Source organism: Manis pentadactyla, chromosome 4 (assembly GCF_030020395.1).
Source record: "Manis pentadactyla isolate mManPen7 chromosome 4, mManPen7.hap1, whole genome shotgun sequence".
In the NCBI taxonomy this organism is placed as follows: Eukaryota; Metazoa; Chordata; class Mammalia; order Pholidota; family Manidae; genus Manis; species Manis pentadactyla.
The window spans coordinates 190,125,950-190,139,046 of record NC_080022.1 but is presented as its reverse complement, the minus strand read 5'-3'; the positions used below and the strand labels follow the sequence as shown (position 1 = coordinate 190,139,046).

General features: G+C 52.2%; 1 protein-coding gene and 2 long non-coding RNA genes across 6 annotated transcripts; 1 reads left to right on the top strand and 2 right to left on the bottom strand.

Annotated features, from left to right (window-relative positions):
* Positions 1 to 4,772: 4,772 nt before the first annotated feature.
* On the bottom strand, positions 4,773 to 7,645 carry LOC130683628 (uncharacterized). The gene is made up of 2 exons (XR_008997523.1): positions 7,338 to 7,645; positions 4,773 to 6,893 (listed from the first exon to the last, which is right to left on the bottom strand). It is a non-coding gene; the product is annotated as an uncharacterized LOC130683628 (long non-coding RNA).
* A 63-nt stretch (positions 7,646 to 7,708) lies between these two features.
* Positions 7,709 to 13,018, top strand: LOC118925161 (cytochrome b-245 chaperone 1). 4 transcript variants are annotated; one of them, XM_036910758.2, is made up of 7 exons: positions 7,709 to 7,865; positions 8,454 to 8,571; positions 9,265 to 9,306; positions 9,903 to 9,976; positions 10,663 to 10,759; positions 11,275 to 11,419; positions 11,765 to 13,018. In XM_036910758.2, exons 2-7 carry the CDS (start codon positions 8,487 to 8,489, stop codon positions 11,883 to 11,885), a joined length of 564 nt encoding a protein of 187 aa, XP_036766653.2. In that variant the 5' UTR covers positions 7,709 to 7,865; positions 8,454 to 8,486; the 3' UTR covers positions 11,886 to 13,018. The 4 variants fall into 4 exon arrangements, with proteins under 4 accessions (XP_036766653.2, XP_036766657.2, XP_036766656.2 ...); XM_036910761.2 differs by having other exon boundaries at positions 7,822 to 7,865; positions 8,485 to 8,571; XM_036910760.2 differs by lacking the exon at positions 7,709 to 7,865 and adding an exon at positions 8,023 to 8,355.
* LOC118925162 (uncharacterized) lies at positions 9,987 to 11,406 on the bottom strand. Its single transcript, XR_005029929.2, has 3 exons — positions 11,260 to 11,406; positions 10,495 to 10,670; positions 9,987 to 10,366 (listed from the first exon to the last, which is right to left on the bottom strand). It is a non-coding gene; the product is annotated as an uncharacterized LOC118925162 (long non-coding RNA).
* Positions 13,019 to 13,097: the final 79 nt, after the last annotated feature.

The window sequence follows — 13,097 nt, the reverse complement described above, 5'->3', positions numbered from 1 at the left end:
CTAAGTCTCTCTTAAAAAATAAAAAAAGTTTCAAAATTAACTTGAAGCTCCCGTAGAAGTTGCAAAGACACCACAGAGAGTTCCCAGTCTTAAGGTTTTGTGGGGCTTGTTTTGTTTTTTAAATCTGTAGGTTGCTTGAACATCCTTTCTCCTTTCGTCCTTATAAAGAAATTAGGTTGCTTGGCGTAGGTCTTCCCGCAACTGCTTGCTGCATGCTAGTGGTGTCCCTTAAGACACCTTGGTCTTCTGAATTTCCAGTAGAGAGTAGTTAGAACAGTCTAGTGGCTTGATCAGTTAAATTTTTTGTCAAGACTATGGGTAGTGGTGTGTAATCCCATCAGGAGCTTCAGTGTTTGTGAAAACGAGTAACGGGAACCTCAGGGCATGGCTGAGGGGGCGCTGGTGGGGGGTGCTGGGCCATGCTGCAAGCAGGAGGAAGGTTCCCGCCAGCCCTGCAACAGCCCAGCTAGTGGAAGAGGTCACAACCTACCCAGTGGGCAGCCAGGACACATGGGCCTTCCAGTTTTCCCCAGTGGGCTTTTTCATAAGAACAGTCCTTCCAACCCTTTCTCTGTAAAAAAGCCTCCTCTCCTGTGTTTACCTGTGGTTCTGCTGTAGCTGCCTGGCTTTAGTCGTCGTTCTCTGCTGCTCCCAAATAAACCTGTTTCTGCTGGAGAAGTAACTGAGTTCGTTTTTAAGGTTAACATAGCTAACTGTCCTTTTTGTGACATCAGCATCCACTGATGAAATTGCCTGAATCCATTCTTTAAGGTGATGTTTCCTTTCACCCTACCATTTCTTCACTTATTAAAAGGAATACGTATATAATGAGAAATTCCTCTCATCCACTACTTGGATACTAAAGAAAGGCAGGATATATGATTGTTTCTTCATTAACCAGTCAAAAAATCTGAGTTTGTCAGCATCTTCCAAAAGTAAACAAAATAATTAAAAAACATATCATAATGAGTTATGGATTTTAACACATGAGGATTTTCTATTCGTTTGTTTTTTTTGATGCTCAGATCCTTTTGTTTTTCTGGCAATGAGAATCTCTTCAGTTAGGCTCCTAAATTATTTTGGCAAGATGGCTAATAGTCTCTTTGCTGTTTGACACATTTCCTTGTACATTTCCTGCTCTAGATCTGAATCTGTCCTTATCTTTAAGAAGCCTGGTTCCATTAGTAGGAATTGATATTAAAAAGCCACAATATGGATTCAGGAATTGCTTATTGTTACTGGGTTGGTCACTGTTTCTAAGACTTTCCAGTAGACAGTATTAGGAAACATGTACTTCTTAAAGACAAAACATAATGAATTCACACTGGTCCTTCTAATGCAAATCCAGGAATACAAGATTCTAATTAATAACCTCACTGACCTTACATCTGTGACTCCTTTCACAGTGGCACCTACATAAAATATAATGTCTCACATGGCACACACAAAAAATCTCAGACTAACAATACTAACTCTTGATATAAAATGTGGAAGAGGGGTGGGGGGGAAATGGCAGCATGAGAAGTGAGGCAGAAATCTCCCAAAACCACATATAACACAAAAACACAGCAAATACAACTAACCTGAAAGAGTGACCATAAAGAAATTGCGACAGATGGCCTACATCTGGGGAAAAGAGAAGACCTCACAGAAAAGGGAAAAATAGCAAAGCCACAAGCCGGTGGGACCCAAGCCCTCTCCTCAACCCAGCTCACTGGTGGGAGGAAGAGAGACAGAGTGGGGAGGGAGCAGAAGCCCAGGACTGCTAAATACCCACCCCTGGAGAATGAACCCACATTGCATGGTACTCTGGAGATTCGACGGGTTGGAAAGCAGGGACAGGCGGAATACTTGGAGAGACTGAGATTCCTGCCACTTGTGGAGAACAGATACCCACAACTGGACGCTCTGGGACAAAAGAAAGGCGGGCACTTTGAAAGACTTCCCAACAGTGAGGAGGCTGCTAAAGGGGCCAAGGATTACACAGAGCCTGCTGCTCAGGAGAAAGGACAGGTAGACAAAATCGTCCCAGCACACTCAGCCCAGCAGGGTGAGACTTTCAGGACACTTGGGTGCTTAATCCCCCAGCTGGCAGTACAGCCCCAAGGCCCCCCACTGCGATATGCAGCCTGCCACTCCTTCCTCCCTACCAGCACCTGCTCGCAAACCTGTTGCTCCCACCATTGTGCCAGGCCAGCTGGAGGGCAACCCCGCTTACAGCAGTTAGGGTCTTAACACAGAGGCTGTTCCCTGCATGCTTGGCCCACTGACCTCAGCACTGGAGGCAGGCATTGCAGCAGGGAAGCAGGAAAGAGCTCTGTCCTCAAGGCAGGCACCAGTGCTGCTTGCCTGTGACCCCTGCCATCGCTCCAAGGGCTGGGTAGCTCCAGAGAGTAGAGCTCCTGGGCACTAGAGGGCACCACCTACACAAAGTTATCATTCCATATTACTCAACCAGGAATGAGACATCAAAAGAACCTTGTTCAATCCAAAATCCCTCAAACACCAGAAAGAGGGCTCAGTGAAACTGAAATCACCAATCTTCTTGATAAAGATTTCAAAATAAAAATCATAAACATGCTCATGGAGCTACAGAAAAATATCCAAGATCTGAGGGATGACTTCAAGAAAGAGAGACTTTGAAAAATACAGTAGCTGAAATTAAACATACAATGGAGGGATTAAAAGCAGATTAGATGAGGTAGAGGAGACAGTCAGTGGACTGAAGTTAGAGAACAGGAATGCAAAGAAGCTCAGGCAGAGAAAGAAAAAAGGATCTCAATAATAAGCCAACTCTGCAACCAATCCAAACGGAACAATACTCGCATTATAGGGGTACCAAAAGAAGAAGAGAAAAAGGGATAGAAAGCGTCTTTGATGAAATAATTGCTGAAAACTTCCCCAATCTGGGGAAGGAAATAGCTCTCAGGACATGAAAGTGCACAGATCTCCCAACACAAGGGACCCAAGGAAGACAACACCAAGACATAATAATTAAAATAGCAAAGATCAAGGACAGGGACATAGTATTAAAAGCAGCCAGACAGATAAAAAATATCACATACAAAGGAAAACCCATCAGGCTATCACCAGACTTCTCAGCAGAAACCTTTCAGATCAAAAGTGAATGGCATGATGTATTTAATGCAGTGAAACAAAAGGGCCTCAAACCAAGAATACTCTACCCAGCAAGATTATTATTTAAACTTGAAGCAGGGATTAAACAATTTCGAGATAAGCAAAAGTTGACAGAATTTACCTCCCACAAACCATCTCTACAGTCTCTACAGTATATTTTAAAGGCACTGCTCTAGATGGAAGTGCTCCTAAGGTTAACTAGCTGTCACCACAAAAGACCCCGAATAGCCACAGCAATCCTGAGAAGGAAGAATAAAGTGGGGGGGGATCTCGCTCCCCAACTTCAAGCTCTACTACAAAGCCACAGTAATCAAGACAATTTGGTACTGGCACAAGAACAGACCCACAGACCAGTGGAACAGACTAGAGAGCCCACATATAAACCCAAGCATATATAGTCAATTAATATACAATAAAGGAGCCACGGACATACAATGGGGAAATGACAGCCTCTTCAACTGTTGCGACCTGCTGAGGTGTACTGGGAATTTACAAAAAACACAGACAACAAAGACAGACAGACAATGGCTGCAGCAGCCCCAATATGGCGCAGCTCCTTTATTTTTATACTGCCTTTCTAGGACCTCAGCCAAATGCTATACATATCTTTCCCTACTCTGGGGGAACAGGCCAGAACATTCTGTTGATTTTATAGAATCTGCCCCGTAAGTAGGGGCGGTGTTTTCACACATCCCCAAGGCCATCCTGTTTGCAGGGTAAGGCATCTTGGCTCGTTTGCGAGGACAAGATACGCTCTTGTGAGCAGATAACTTCCAAGGACTGCACCAGTTGTTTTCAAGCTAGTGCTACAGATGCTTCCCCATTCTGCGTGCAGACACGGGGGAAAACAAAGGCCATCCCCTTCATTAACAGCTGGTGTTGGCAACACTGGACAGCTACATGCAAGAGAATGAAACTGGATCACTGTCTAACCCCATACACAAAAGTAAACTCAAAATGGATCAAAGACCTGAATGTAAATCATGAAATCATAAAACTCTTAGAAGAAAACATAGGCAAAAATCTCTTGAATATAAACATGAGCAACTTTTTCCTGAACGCATCTCCTTGGGCAAGGGAAACAAAATAAAAAATGAACAAATGGGACTAATCAAGCTGAAAAGCAAAGTATACCATCAGCAGAACAAAAAGGCATCCTACAATGTGGGAGAATATATTTGCAAATGACATATCCAACAAGGGGTTAACACCCAAAATATATAAAGAACTCAGGTGCCTCAACACCCAAAAAGCAAACAACCTGAGTAAAATGATTTCCCTCATGTGTGGAGTATAACAATGAAGTAAAACTGAAGGAACAAAACAGCAGTAGACTCACACACTCCATGAAGGGACTAGTGGTTACCAAAGGGAAGGGATGGAGAGGGAGGGAGGAGATTAAGCAGTGTTATGATTAGAACACATCATGTAGGGGGGTCACGGGAAAGGCAGTATAGCACAAGTAGTGACTCTATAGCATTTTACTATGCTGATGGACAGTGACTGCTATGGGGTATGTGGGGGGGACTTGATAATATGGGTGAATGTAGTAACCACAATGTTGCTCATGTGAAACCTTCGTAAGATTGTATATCAATGATACCTTAATTTAAAAAAATAGTAACTCTCGTATCCATAACAAAAATACATTTTATATGTTGTTATATCTCTCTCTACATATATTTCCATCCTGTAACCTTCTTAAACTATAGTATACTTACACACTTTCCTTTATCTTGCTCTTTTCACTCAACAGTGTATGCTGTAGAGCACTCTAGTAAGTCCTTGTTCCTTTTTCATAGCTGCATAGTACTCCATTGTGTGGATACTTGTATTTGGCAGGGTGCAATGAGAAGAGAAATCATACAGTTATTTGAATAGAGAGGGTTTAACTGAACAGAGAGAGAAGTATTACCTATTACTGGATATTGAAGCAAGGAGGGATTGGCTACTAAGAAGTACATGGGACTATAAAGAATGTATGAATAGCAAGACATCAGGGGTAACCATCATCCCCTGAGCTATGATGGAGCACCCAGTGAGGAGCCACTTTGTTCTCAGGGATGAGATCTGGACCTTGTGGAAGAGGATCAGCGTGGCTTACTGACTGGTAGGCAAGCCTCCTGGGGCTGCACTAGTGGAACTTGTCGGAAATCCTTCCAGGGGTGCCATGTTAAGCTTTTTCCCAGGAGTCTCACTGGAGGCACTTTGCTACAAAACTACTCAAGGGGGTACCCTGGGAAGCTGGTGGATGCTGGGTGCTGCTGGCCTGAGCGCACGGAAAGAGCTGGGTGCTGAAGAAGCCCTGTGAGCTGAAGTTTGCAGCTCTAACACACAGAACCATGAAGAAATGTTCTTCCTCCAGCAGGGTCTCTTCAGCGCCCTCTTTTGACAAGTCTTAACCTCTTGCCAGAGAGCACAAAAGATATAAGGGGCTCAGATCCGTAATAACAGAACAGACAAGGAAATCTGAATTTCAGGCTGAAATATAATGCATTGATAATTGGCAAAATACAGATCTTACCCAGTCTCCTATTTATAGATATTATATTTATGTCCAGTCTTTGGCTATTACAATATCCATCAGGATTTTAACTAACTCAGGTATCACTTGTTCACTCACACATAACATTTGTGGAATGCCAGTGTAGGCTTCATGTTTAAATGGCTTATAACCTAGTAGTAAAGTTGAAATTACACTAAGTGTAAAGCAAAGTAGAATTTTCTGAGTATCGGCTTAGTTCTACCTAAATTCTGAGGAATAAGGTCACTGCCAGCTGCAGCAAGCAGGACTAACAGAGGTGCTAACAAGCCAAAGGATTTTCAAGATGGTGTAGAACCTGAGCACAGGGGAGGAGGACCATTTCAAGATACAATGTGAGCTGAGGCTTCAAGTCGGAACCTGCTGTGCTCAGGATGGGGCATTTTGCTGCAGCTTAGAACAGAGGCTCTCAAGTGTGTGGTTCCTGGACCAGCAGCACTGGCAACATCTAAATCTCCAAGCACCAGCCCCTGCTGGTCCAGCAATCTGTTTCAACGAGCCATCAGGTGATTCTGATTCATGCTCAGGTGTGGAAACCACAAGCAGGGAGAGTACCTGAAGCGGACTGGTAGATTTGTCTATGAATTATTTATCATGTACCTATATTTGGTTGAACTAGAGTTATGCACACCAACCTGTGTATATTTCTTGCTCAGATATTATGAGCTGTTGTTTTAATCTTATGTAAATTACAACACATAAAAGATATAAAAAGCTAAAAATAAGTATGCTCTTCCAGGACCCTGCAGTTCATCTTGACCACCCTTTGGAGATCACTGACTGAAGTGGTGGCTGTGTGGCTCCGTTCCACATAGGGTGCTCCTCCATCTGGCTCGGAATAGGACGGCAAGCTGGGGTCCTGACCGGCACCACGTGACTGCGCCCCACTCAGTCCTCATCTAGCCGCAGTGGGGGCAGGTGGTGCGGGTTCTGGTGGAGAATGGAGCAGGGAGACCACTGAAGCGGCCACCACAAGGTTTTCCTGGGGAAAACCGTCTCTCCTACTACAATCCTTCTGCCCACACTTTAGGGCAAGTTTTTCAGCCACAGAAAAGCTGCCATCGCGAACATGTGAATGTTTTCCCAGCCACACTGAGGTTTTCCCGGTCAGACATAATCTGGTTTCCTCCTACCCTCCTCCGTTGTATCTTGCACGTGCTGTTTAGGTTTAATTTTTTAATGTGCTGACCTTCTTACTAGGATTCCAATGAATCTACAGGTCAAATGGGGAGAACATTTTTACAGTAATTTCCCATTCATGAACGACCGTTGCGGTTCTGTTTGTGAAGACTGATGAAGGGCAGCCTCACTGCCCGGTCGGGAGGCCTGCAGGGGGAGCCGCCACGAGCCGCCACGAGCCGCCCGGGGCCAACTGCAGACCCCGCGGGACCCTGTTTGGGCCTCCTCACCACCGAGCAAGAGGAGGGAGTCTCTGCCTGCCCCCCAACAGCCCAGCCAATCGGCAACCATTACTCCCGTTTCCTCCAAAGGGCTTTCAGCTTAGAACGGCCCCACATGCCCTTTCTCGGTAAAAGAGCCTCTGCCCCTCTCTTCTGGGGTAGTTGCTTGTCCTGAATCAACCGGTTTTGCTGATAAGACAACCGAAAATTAAATTTTTTAGGTTAACATCCCTTAATGTTTCTCTTAAAGCTTTTACCGTTTCTGCATAGTTCGTACACATCTGCGGTTACATTTCCTTTAGGTTCTTCACATTTTGCTCCCACTTCAGGGTTCGGTGACCCCCAGACATTCTCGGAGCAGGAACGGGCGCCTACGGACCAGCGGCCGCCGCGCAGCGCGAACCACCTGGTTCCTGACTGCTGGGCCGGCTCCGCTTGCGCTGTGAGGCCACCGCGCCGCTCGGGAGACACGGCCGGAAGTCGGCGGGCCCGGAACTTAATGCCGTCCCCCTGTCCCGCCGCAGAGGCACCGTTAACCGCTCCCCAACCCGGAAGTCGGAGGCCCCGCCCCAACCAGGAAGTTAGAGGCTCCGCCCCCAACTCCAGAAGTCGGAGGGCCCGGTTCCCAACCAGATAGTCGGAGTCCCGCCCCAACACCGGAAGGAGGGCGCTCGCCCCCAACACTGGAACCCGGAGGCCGCGCCCCAACCCGGAAGTCAGAGGGCCCGCCCCCAACCCGGAAGCCCGCGGCCCGCCGCCGTCCCGCGTTCCGGCTCGAGCCCACGGTAGGCGCCTGGGGCGCGCGGCCGTCGGGGCTGGGGGCCGTGGCGGGGTTGCGCGCCCCGCCTCGGAGCGCGGATCGGGACCCGGCGCGGGCGGCCGAGGAAGGAGCGCGGCGGGGGTGTCGGGCGGGCTGCGGAGACCGGGTGATGCCGCGGGCCCGGGGCCGAAATCCAGGGATCCAGGGCTCGTCATGCGAAGCGAGGCCGCCAAGCAGTGTCAGATTGACCGGAACCCCGGGGCACCCGGGGAGCGGGGTCGCGGGCTGGCCTGGAACCCGGGCCTCGGGTGCCGCCGCTGCAGGAGCCGCGGGCGTCCGTGCGACCGGCTCAGCTGCCGAAACTTAGGGGCCCCTCTCCAGGCGGGCGGACTTGGGGGCAAGGGCGACCTGTAGGTTCTGCAGGAAGACAGGGGCTGCGGGCTGGCGGGTTCCGGGCGGGACGGCAGCAGGGGATGATCCAGGACCCGAACGGGATGCAGCCCACTGCGACCGGGGTAACTGGGCAGAGCGGGCCTTCTTGACGGGCGGGCGCTTGCCCGGTTGCCCGCCTGTCCCTGCAAGTCGCCCGCTGTCCGTGTCTGCGTTTCCCCAGAGCCTCCGGTGAGTGGTGCCTCTCGCCCCAGGGATGTACATGCAGGTGGAGACCCGCACCGGCTCCCGCCTCCATCTGAAGAGGGCTCCAGGCATCAGGTCTTGGTCCCTGTTAGTTGGTAAGGGTTTCCATATTTCCCCCAAATTAAAAACCTAACTTTAAGGATGAAAGTGAAACAAAACTTTGTTCTACTAACCAAAATATATCAACTGTTGTATCCTTAGTATCCTTCCAGCTTTTATTTTGTGTGCGCATTCAGAGGATCCTGCCTTGTCTTTTTTTCCCCGTTTAACATCTTGTTAATACTCTGCATGCTCTTCTGAGGTCTCTGTATGTTGCAGGCCCACGTGAGGGGGAACAGTGCATTCCTTTTCCCTTCTGTCCTTGTCCCTGCCCGTCCGAGGCTTGCTTCCCTTTATCAGTAGGCTCTGATCCTTCCCAGGACGCCGCAGCGGCCTCCTGCTCGGTTCACCTTGCGTGCCCTCTGGTGATTCTGTGCACGGTCTTGGGTTCATCCCACACTGCTGTTGGGCTAAACGCACCTCTGGCTCCTCTGGTTCCCCAGTCGGCTCCGGAGCCTGGAGGCGACAGGCACGTCCAGTGAATACTGTGAATGCTGTAGTGTGCCTTCCTGAATGAACTTCTTGGCTGTTTCCCCCCATTCTGACCCTGCTGGGCTTGTCCCTCTGCTCTCTGCCTACAGCCAAGGCTGGCAAGAGGAAGGGCCTGCCCGCCTGGCTGTGGTTCCTGGGAGGAGGTGGGCTCTGGGCTGGTGGAGGCCCAATAGGAAGGCCCTGCTTTCTCTTCACAGGAATCTTGTCGATCGGCCTGGCTGCTGCCTACTACAGTGGGGGTGAGGGGCATCCCCTGCCTCCCAGTTACTTCCTTGGCTGTTCGGAAAATAGAGGAAAATCCGCCATTTGTGATGCACCAAGGCCTGGCCTTTGGGACCGCCAGTGCCCCTGCCTCGCAGCCCCACCTCCCCCTGCAGGCGTATTCTTCCTAGAATGCCTGTCCCTCCCCGCCTGAGCTCTTCCCTGTTAGATCTCGAGCACTTTCCTGACAAACAGTACTCCTCAAAAAGGTGCTCTTGTGTTTGCCCAAGGCTGCTTCAGGATGAGCTCCGCTCTCAGCCATTCCCTGGAAGTCCCCCCACGTCTTCACCATCAGAACTGTGCTGTGTGGGCAGATCCCCAACTGCCTATCTCAGGGAGACACCAGGGAGGGGACAGAGCACAGTGCCACAGAGAGTCCCCGGCAGTCCTGCATGACAGGCTCACAGCACTGCTGGCCACCCTGGGCAGGAGCCCTGGCAGGCCTGGGCAGTTAGCAAGCCCCAGACACAATCCTGCCCATCTGGGAAAACGGCCATGCTGGGAGGGGTACCCCTGGGCACATCAGGCCTCTGTTGCCGTCCCTCACCTGGCTGTGTCCCGTGTCTGCCCCCAGATAGTCTGGGCTGGAAGCTCTTCTACGTCACGGGCTGCCTGTTCGTGGCTGTGCAGCACCTGGAGGACTGGGAGGTAAGCCCAGCACAGGCAAGGGCGCTAGGTTCCCTGCCCGGTGTCCCTGCTGAGGGTAACAGCAGGCAGGCAGGCTCCGGGGCCTGACACCCCTGCTCTGGCGCTTTAGTTTAGTGGCATCTTGTTAGCTGACCCTGGCCCTGGCCGTCACCTGTCTGCAACCATCCCTAAGGATCCTCTGAAGGCGTTTTTCTCTGGGAAGCTCGTCATGACTGTTTTTACCCAGGCTCTCAGAGTGTCGCGGTAGCATAGTGGAACAGAGGGTGTCCGCTGCCAAAGTGACCAGCACCCTCCGCTCACCTCAGTCCTCTTGATGAGTCCTTTGAGCTGCTTTCTGACCTCTGTTCTCTCATTTGAAGAACTTCAGCCACTATACTTACTTTTTTCTGCCTGCAAAGAAGGGAGAATACCTGCTTCCACTGCCACTGCCTCTTTACACCACAGCTCCTGCCACCCCCTTCTCCCCGACGAGGGGCAGAGGGCTGGGCTATAGGTGTTTGGCTCTGGTGAAGCAATACTTGGGGTTCTGACTGGATGGGAAGGAAGTGGGATTACCCCCTTCCTGCATGTCTGCGCTGCTGAGGGTGGGGATACGGTGGGCAGGCCCAGGATCCCCCAGGGTTTGTGTGGTTGGCCAGCGCACAGAGGCCAGCAACGGAGGGACCGCCTTCTGGCTGGTTTTCCAGGAAGCCATCTTCAACAAGAGCACAGGGAAGGTCGTGCTGAAGACATTCAGCTTGTACAAGAAGCTGCTGACTTTTTGCAGAGCAGGCCACGACCAAGGTGAGGAGGTGTGGGCGCCACGGAAGGCGGGTTACTCTGGGCTGGGTGGAAAGGCAAAGGTAGCCCAGGCCTGCAGCTGGCGGCGGGCTGAGTCCAAGCTGCTGTTTGATGCACAGGGCAGATGCATGGGGCCCCTGGTGCACCCGTCCCAAAGGAAATTGTCAGGCAGCCCTCAGCTCGGTGACTGGTTGTTAGGGACCAGCATCCGGGGCTAATGAGCAGAAGGGTGGGCAGCACCCGGACACGTCAGACTCCTCACAGGGCTCCAGCAGGGCTTTCCTAGGCAGCGGTGGGTCCACTGGATGTTCCTTATCACCCAGGCTGGATGGCGACCAGCAGCTGCATGACTGGTCTGTGTCACTGACCTGTGACTATCCCCTAGGGTTGTCACACAGTGACAGATGCTGTTTCGTGGCATGATGTCCTCTGGTGGCCCCAAAGTGGCTGTGCCCAGCATATGGGCAGGAGAGGCAGGGTGGGCAAAGGACGCTGCCACTGACCTGCCCCCCTCACAGTGGTGGTCCTGCTGAATGACATCCAGGATGTGAATGTGGAGGAGGAGAAGGTCCGGTACTTCGGGAAGGGCTACGTGGCGGTGCTGCGCTTTGCAACAGGCTTCTCCCACCCCCTCACCCAGAGTGCCATCATGGGCCACCGCAGGTAAGCTGGCAGCTGATTGGCCACAGCTGTCAGCCTGTGCCCCGCGCCCCCATCAGACAGCCCCCGTAATGGACCACCCGACATGGTGGGGTGCAGGGAGAGGAGGCCTCGGGGAACGCGGGGGAGGAGGGTGTAGACGGAGGACAAGTCTGCCACCACTGCTAGGGGGTGGTCCTCCCAGGGACAGGACAGGGCTGAGCTGGGGTGCAAGTGGGGACCAGGACAGGTGCTGGGTCCTGGTGGGGAGTCCCAAGGGTGTGCAGGTGGGTGGATTGGGGTGAGGCTGGCACCGTGGAGGGGCGCCCCCGCAGTAACCCCCTCCCTCCCACTGCTGGCCTAACCCAGTGATGTGGAAGCCATCGCCAAGCTCATCACCGCCTTCCTGGAACTGCACCGCCTTGAGAGCCCCATGGAGCTGTCTCAGAGCAGCGACAGTGAGGCTGAGGGCCCCGGGCGCCAGAGCTGACGCCCACAGAGCCCACAGAGCCCCCAGCCTGGGTTCTGACGGCGCCCCCAGAGGCCTCATGGGCTGCTGGCAAGTGTTCCTCTTCAGCCCCAGGCCAGGCCTTTGGCCATCCCTGCTGCTTGCTTCTGCCCTCTGAACAAAACCACAGGCTGGGCCTTCCCTGCAGGCCTGAGGTGTCCGGGAGGCACGGGCCCAGATCCGCCTCCTGGAGTCACATGGTCTCTGCCAGCGCAGTGTGGGTTGTGAGGGTGACAGGCAGCATGGCCTGGTCTGGACAGACCCACCCCACAGCCCGCCAGCCAGAGCCTCTGAAGTAGGAAGGGCACCAGGCTCCCCACGGCGTTGGGCCGGGCTGGGGGGTGGTTTGCCAGCCCCAGTTCTATAGGATTTCAGCTCCCAGGGTACAGGGAGGCTTCAGCAAGCGAGGGAACAGCCTGCAGCCAGGTCAGGCTCCAAGGATGCTTGCACTGGCTTGTCCCCAGGAATCCCAGTGTCTCCCCCATCCCACCAGCATCCCTTCTCTGGTTGGATGGCCTCAGTGGGGCTTGTCCACTGGCTGCCAGGCTGCAGCCGCTCCCGAGGCCTCCCCAGTGCAGCCTGCTCTGCCCCCATGGCGCGTCCAGGACCCTAAAGGACTCCAGTCAGGCTGTCACAGCACCTAAGCAAAGGCATCTTGGCTAGAAAAGGTCTCTTCTAGTCTTGGGCAGTGCTTAAAAACCAGGCCTCTCTCAGAAATGAGATTTCCAGCTTTTCTTGAACCCTGGGAAGACCTGGCAGTTGAGCCCCTTTGTGTGTGGCAGGAAGTGGGTTGGGCTCACTGCCACCTCTGGGCCTGGGCAGCTGCGACTACCCCGAGCTGGGTCCCCAAGGGCACTCTGAGAGGCGCTAAGGAGGCTGCGTGGGAAGGGCTGGGCAAACCCAGAAGGCAGTGCCGCCCAGACCCCAGGCTGCGGCCCTCTGTCTGAGAGTGAGGACATTCATAAGGGCTCTGGAGAAACCCCCCTCCCTTCTCAGCGTGGCCACCTACCAGCCTTTGTTTAGGAACACAGTCATTTAAACATGCCAAAGTTAGGCTTTTAAATGGTTAAGTCTGAAATGCTTTTGTTGCTGAAGTAAAGTGTGAAATGCTGTAATTGGTTTCTGGTGGGCTGGGAGGCGCTCTAGTCTGGCTGGTTGGCTCCCCTCCCCTGGGGCTGGGTTGTCTGGGCCCGG

Excerpts from the sequence above, each read along its gene's own strand:
- LOC118925161 (XM_036910758.2), top strand. The coding sequence starts at position 8,487 with ATGTACATGCAGGTGGAGACCCGCACCGGCTCCCGCCTCCATCTGAAG. Across the intron at positions 8,572-9,264 it reads GTCTTGGTCCCTGTTAGTTG|GAATCTTGTCGATCGGCCTG; the intron begins GTAAGGGTTTCC and ends TTCTCTTCACAG. Across the intron at positions 9,307-9,902 it reads TGCTGCCTACTACAGTGGGG|ATAGTCTGGGCTGGAAGCTC; the intron begins GTGAGGGGCATC and ends GTCTGCCCCCAG.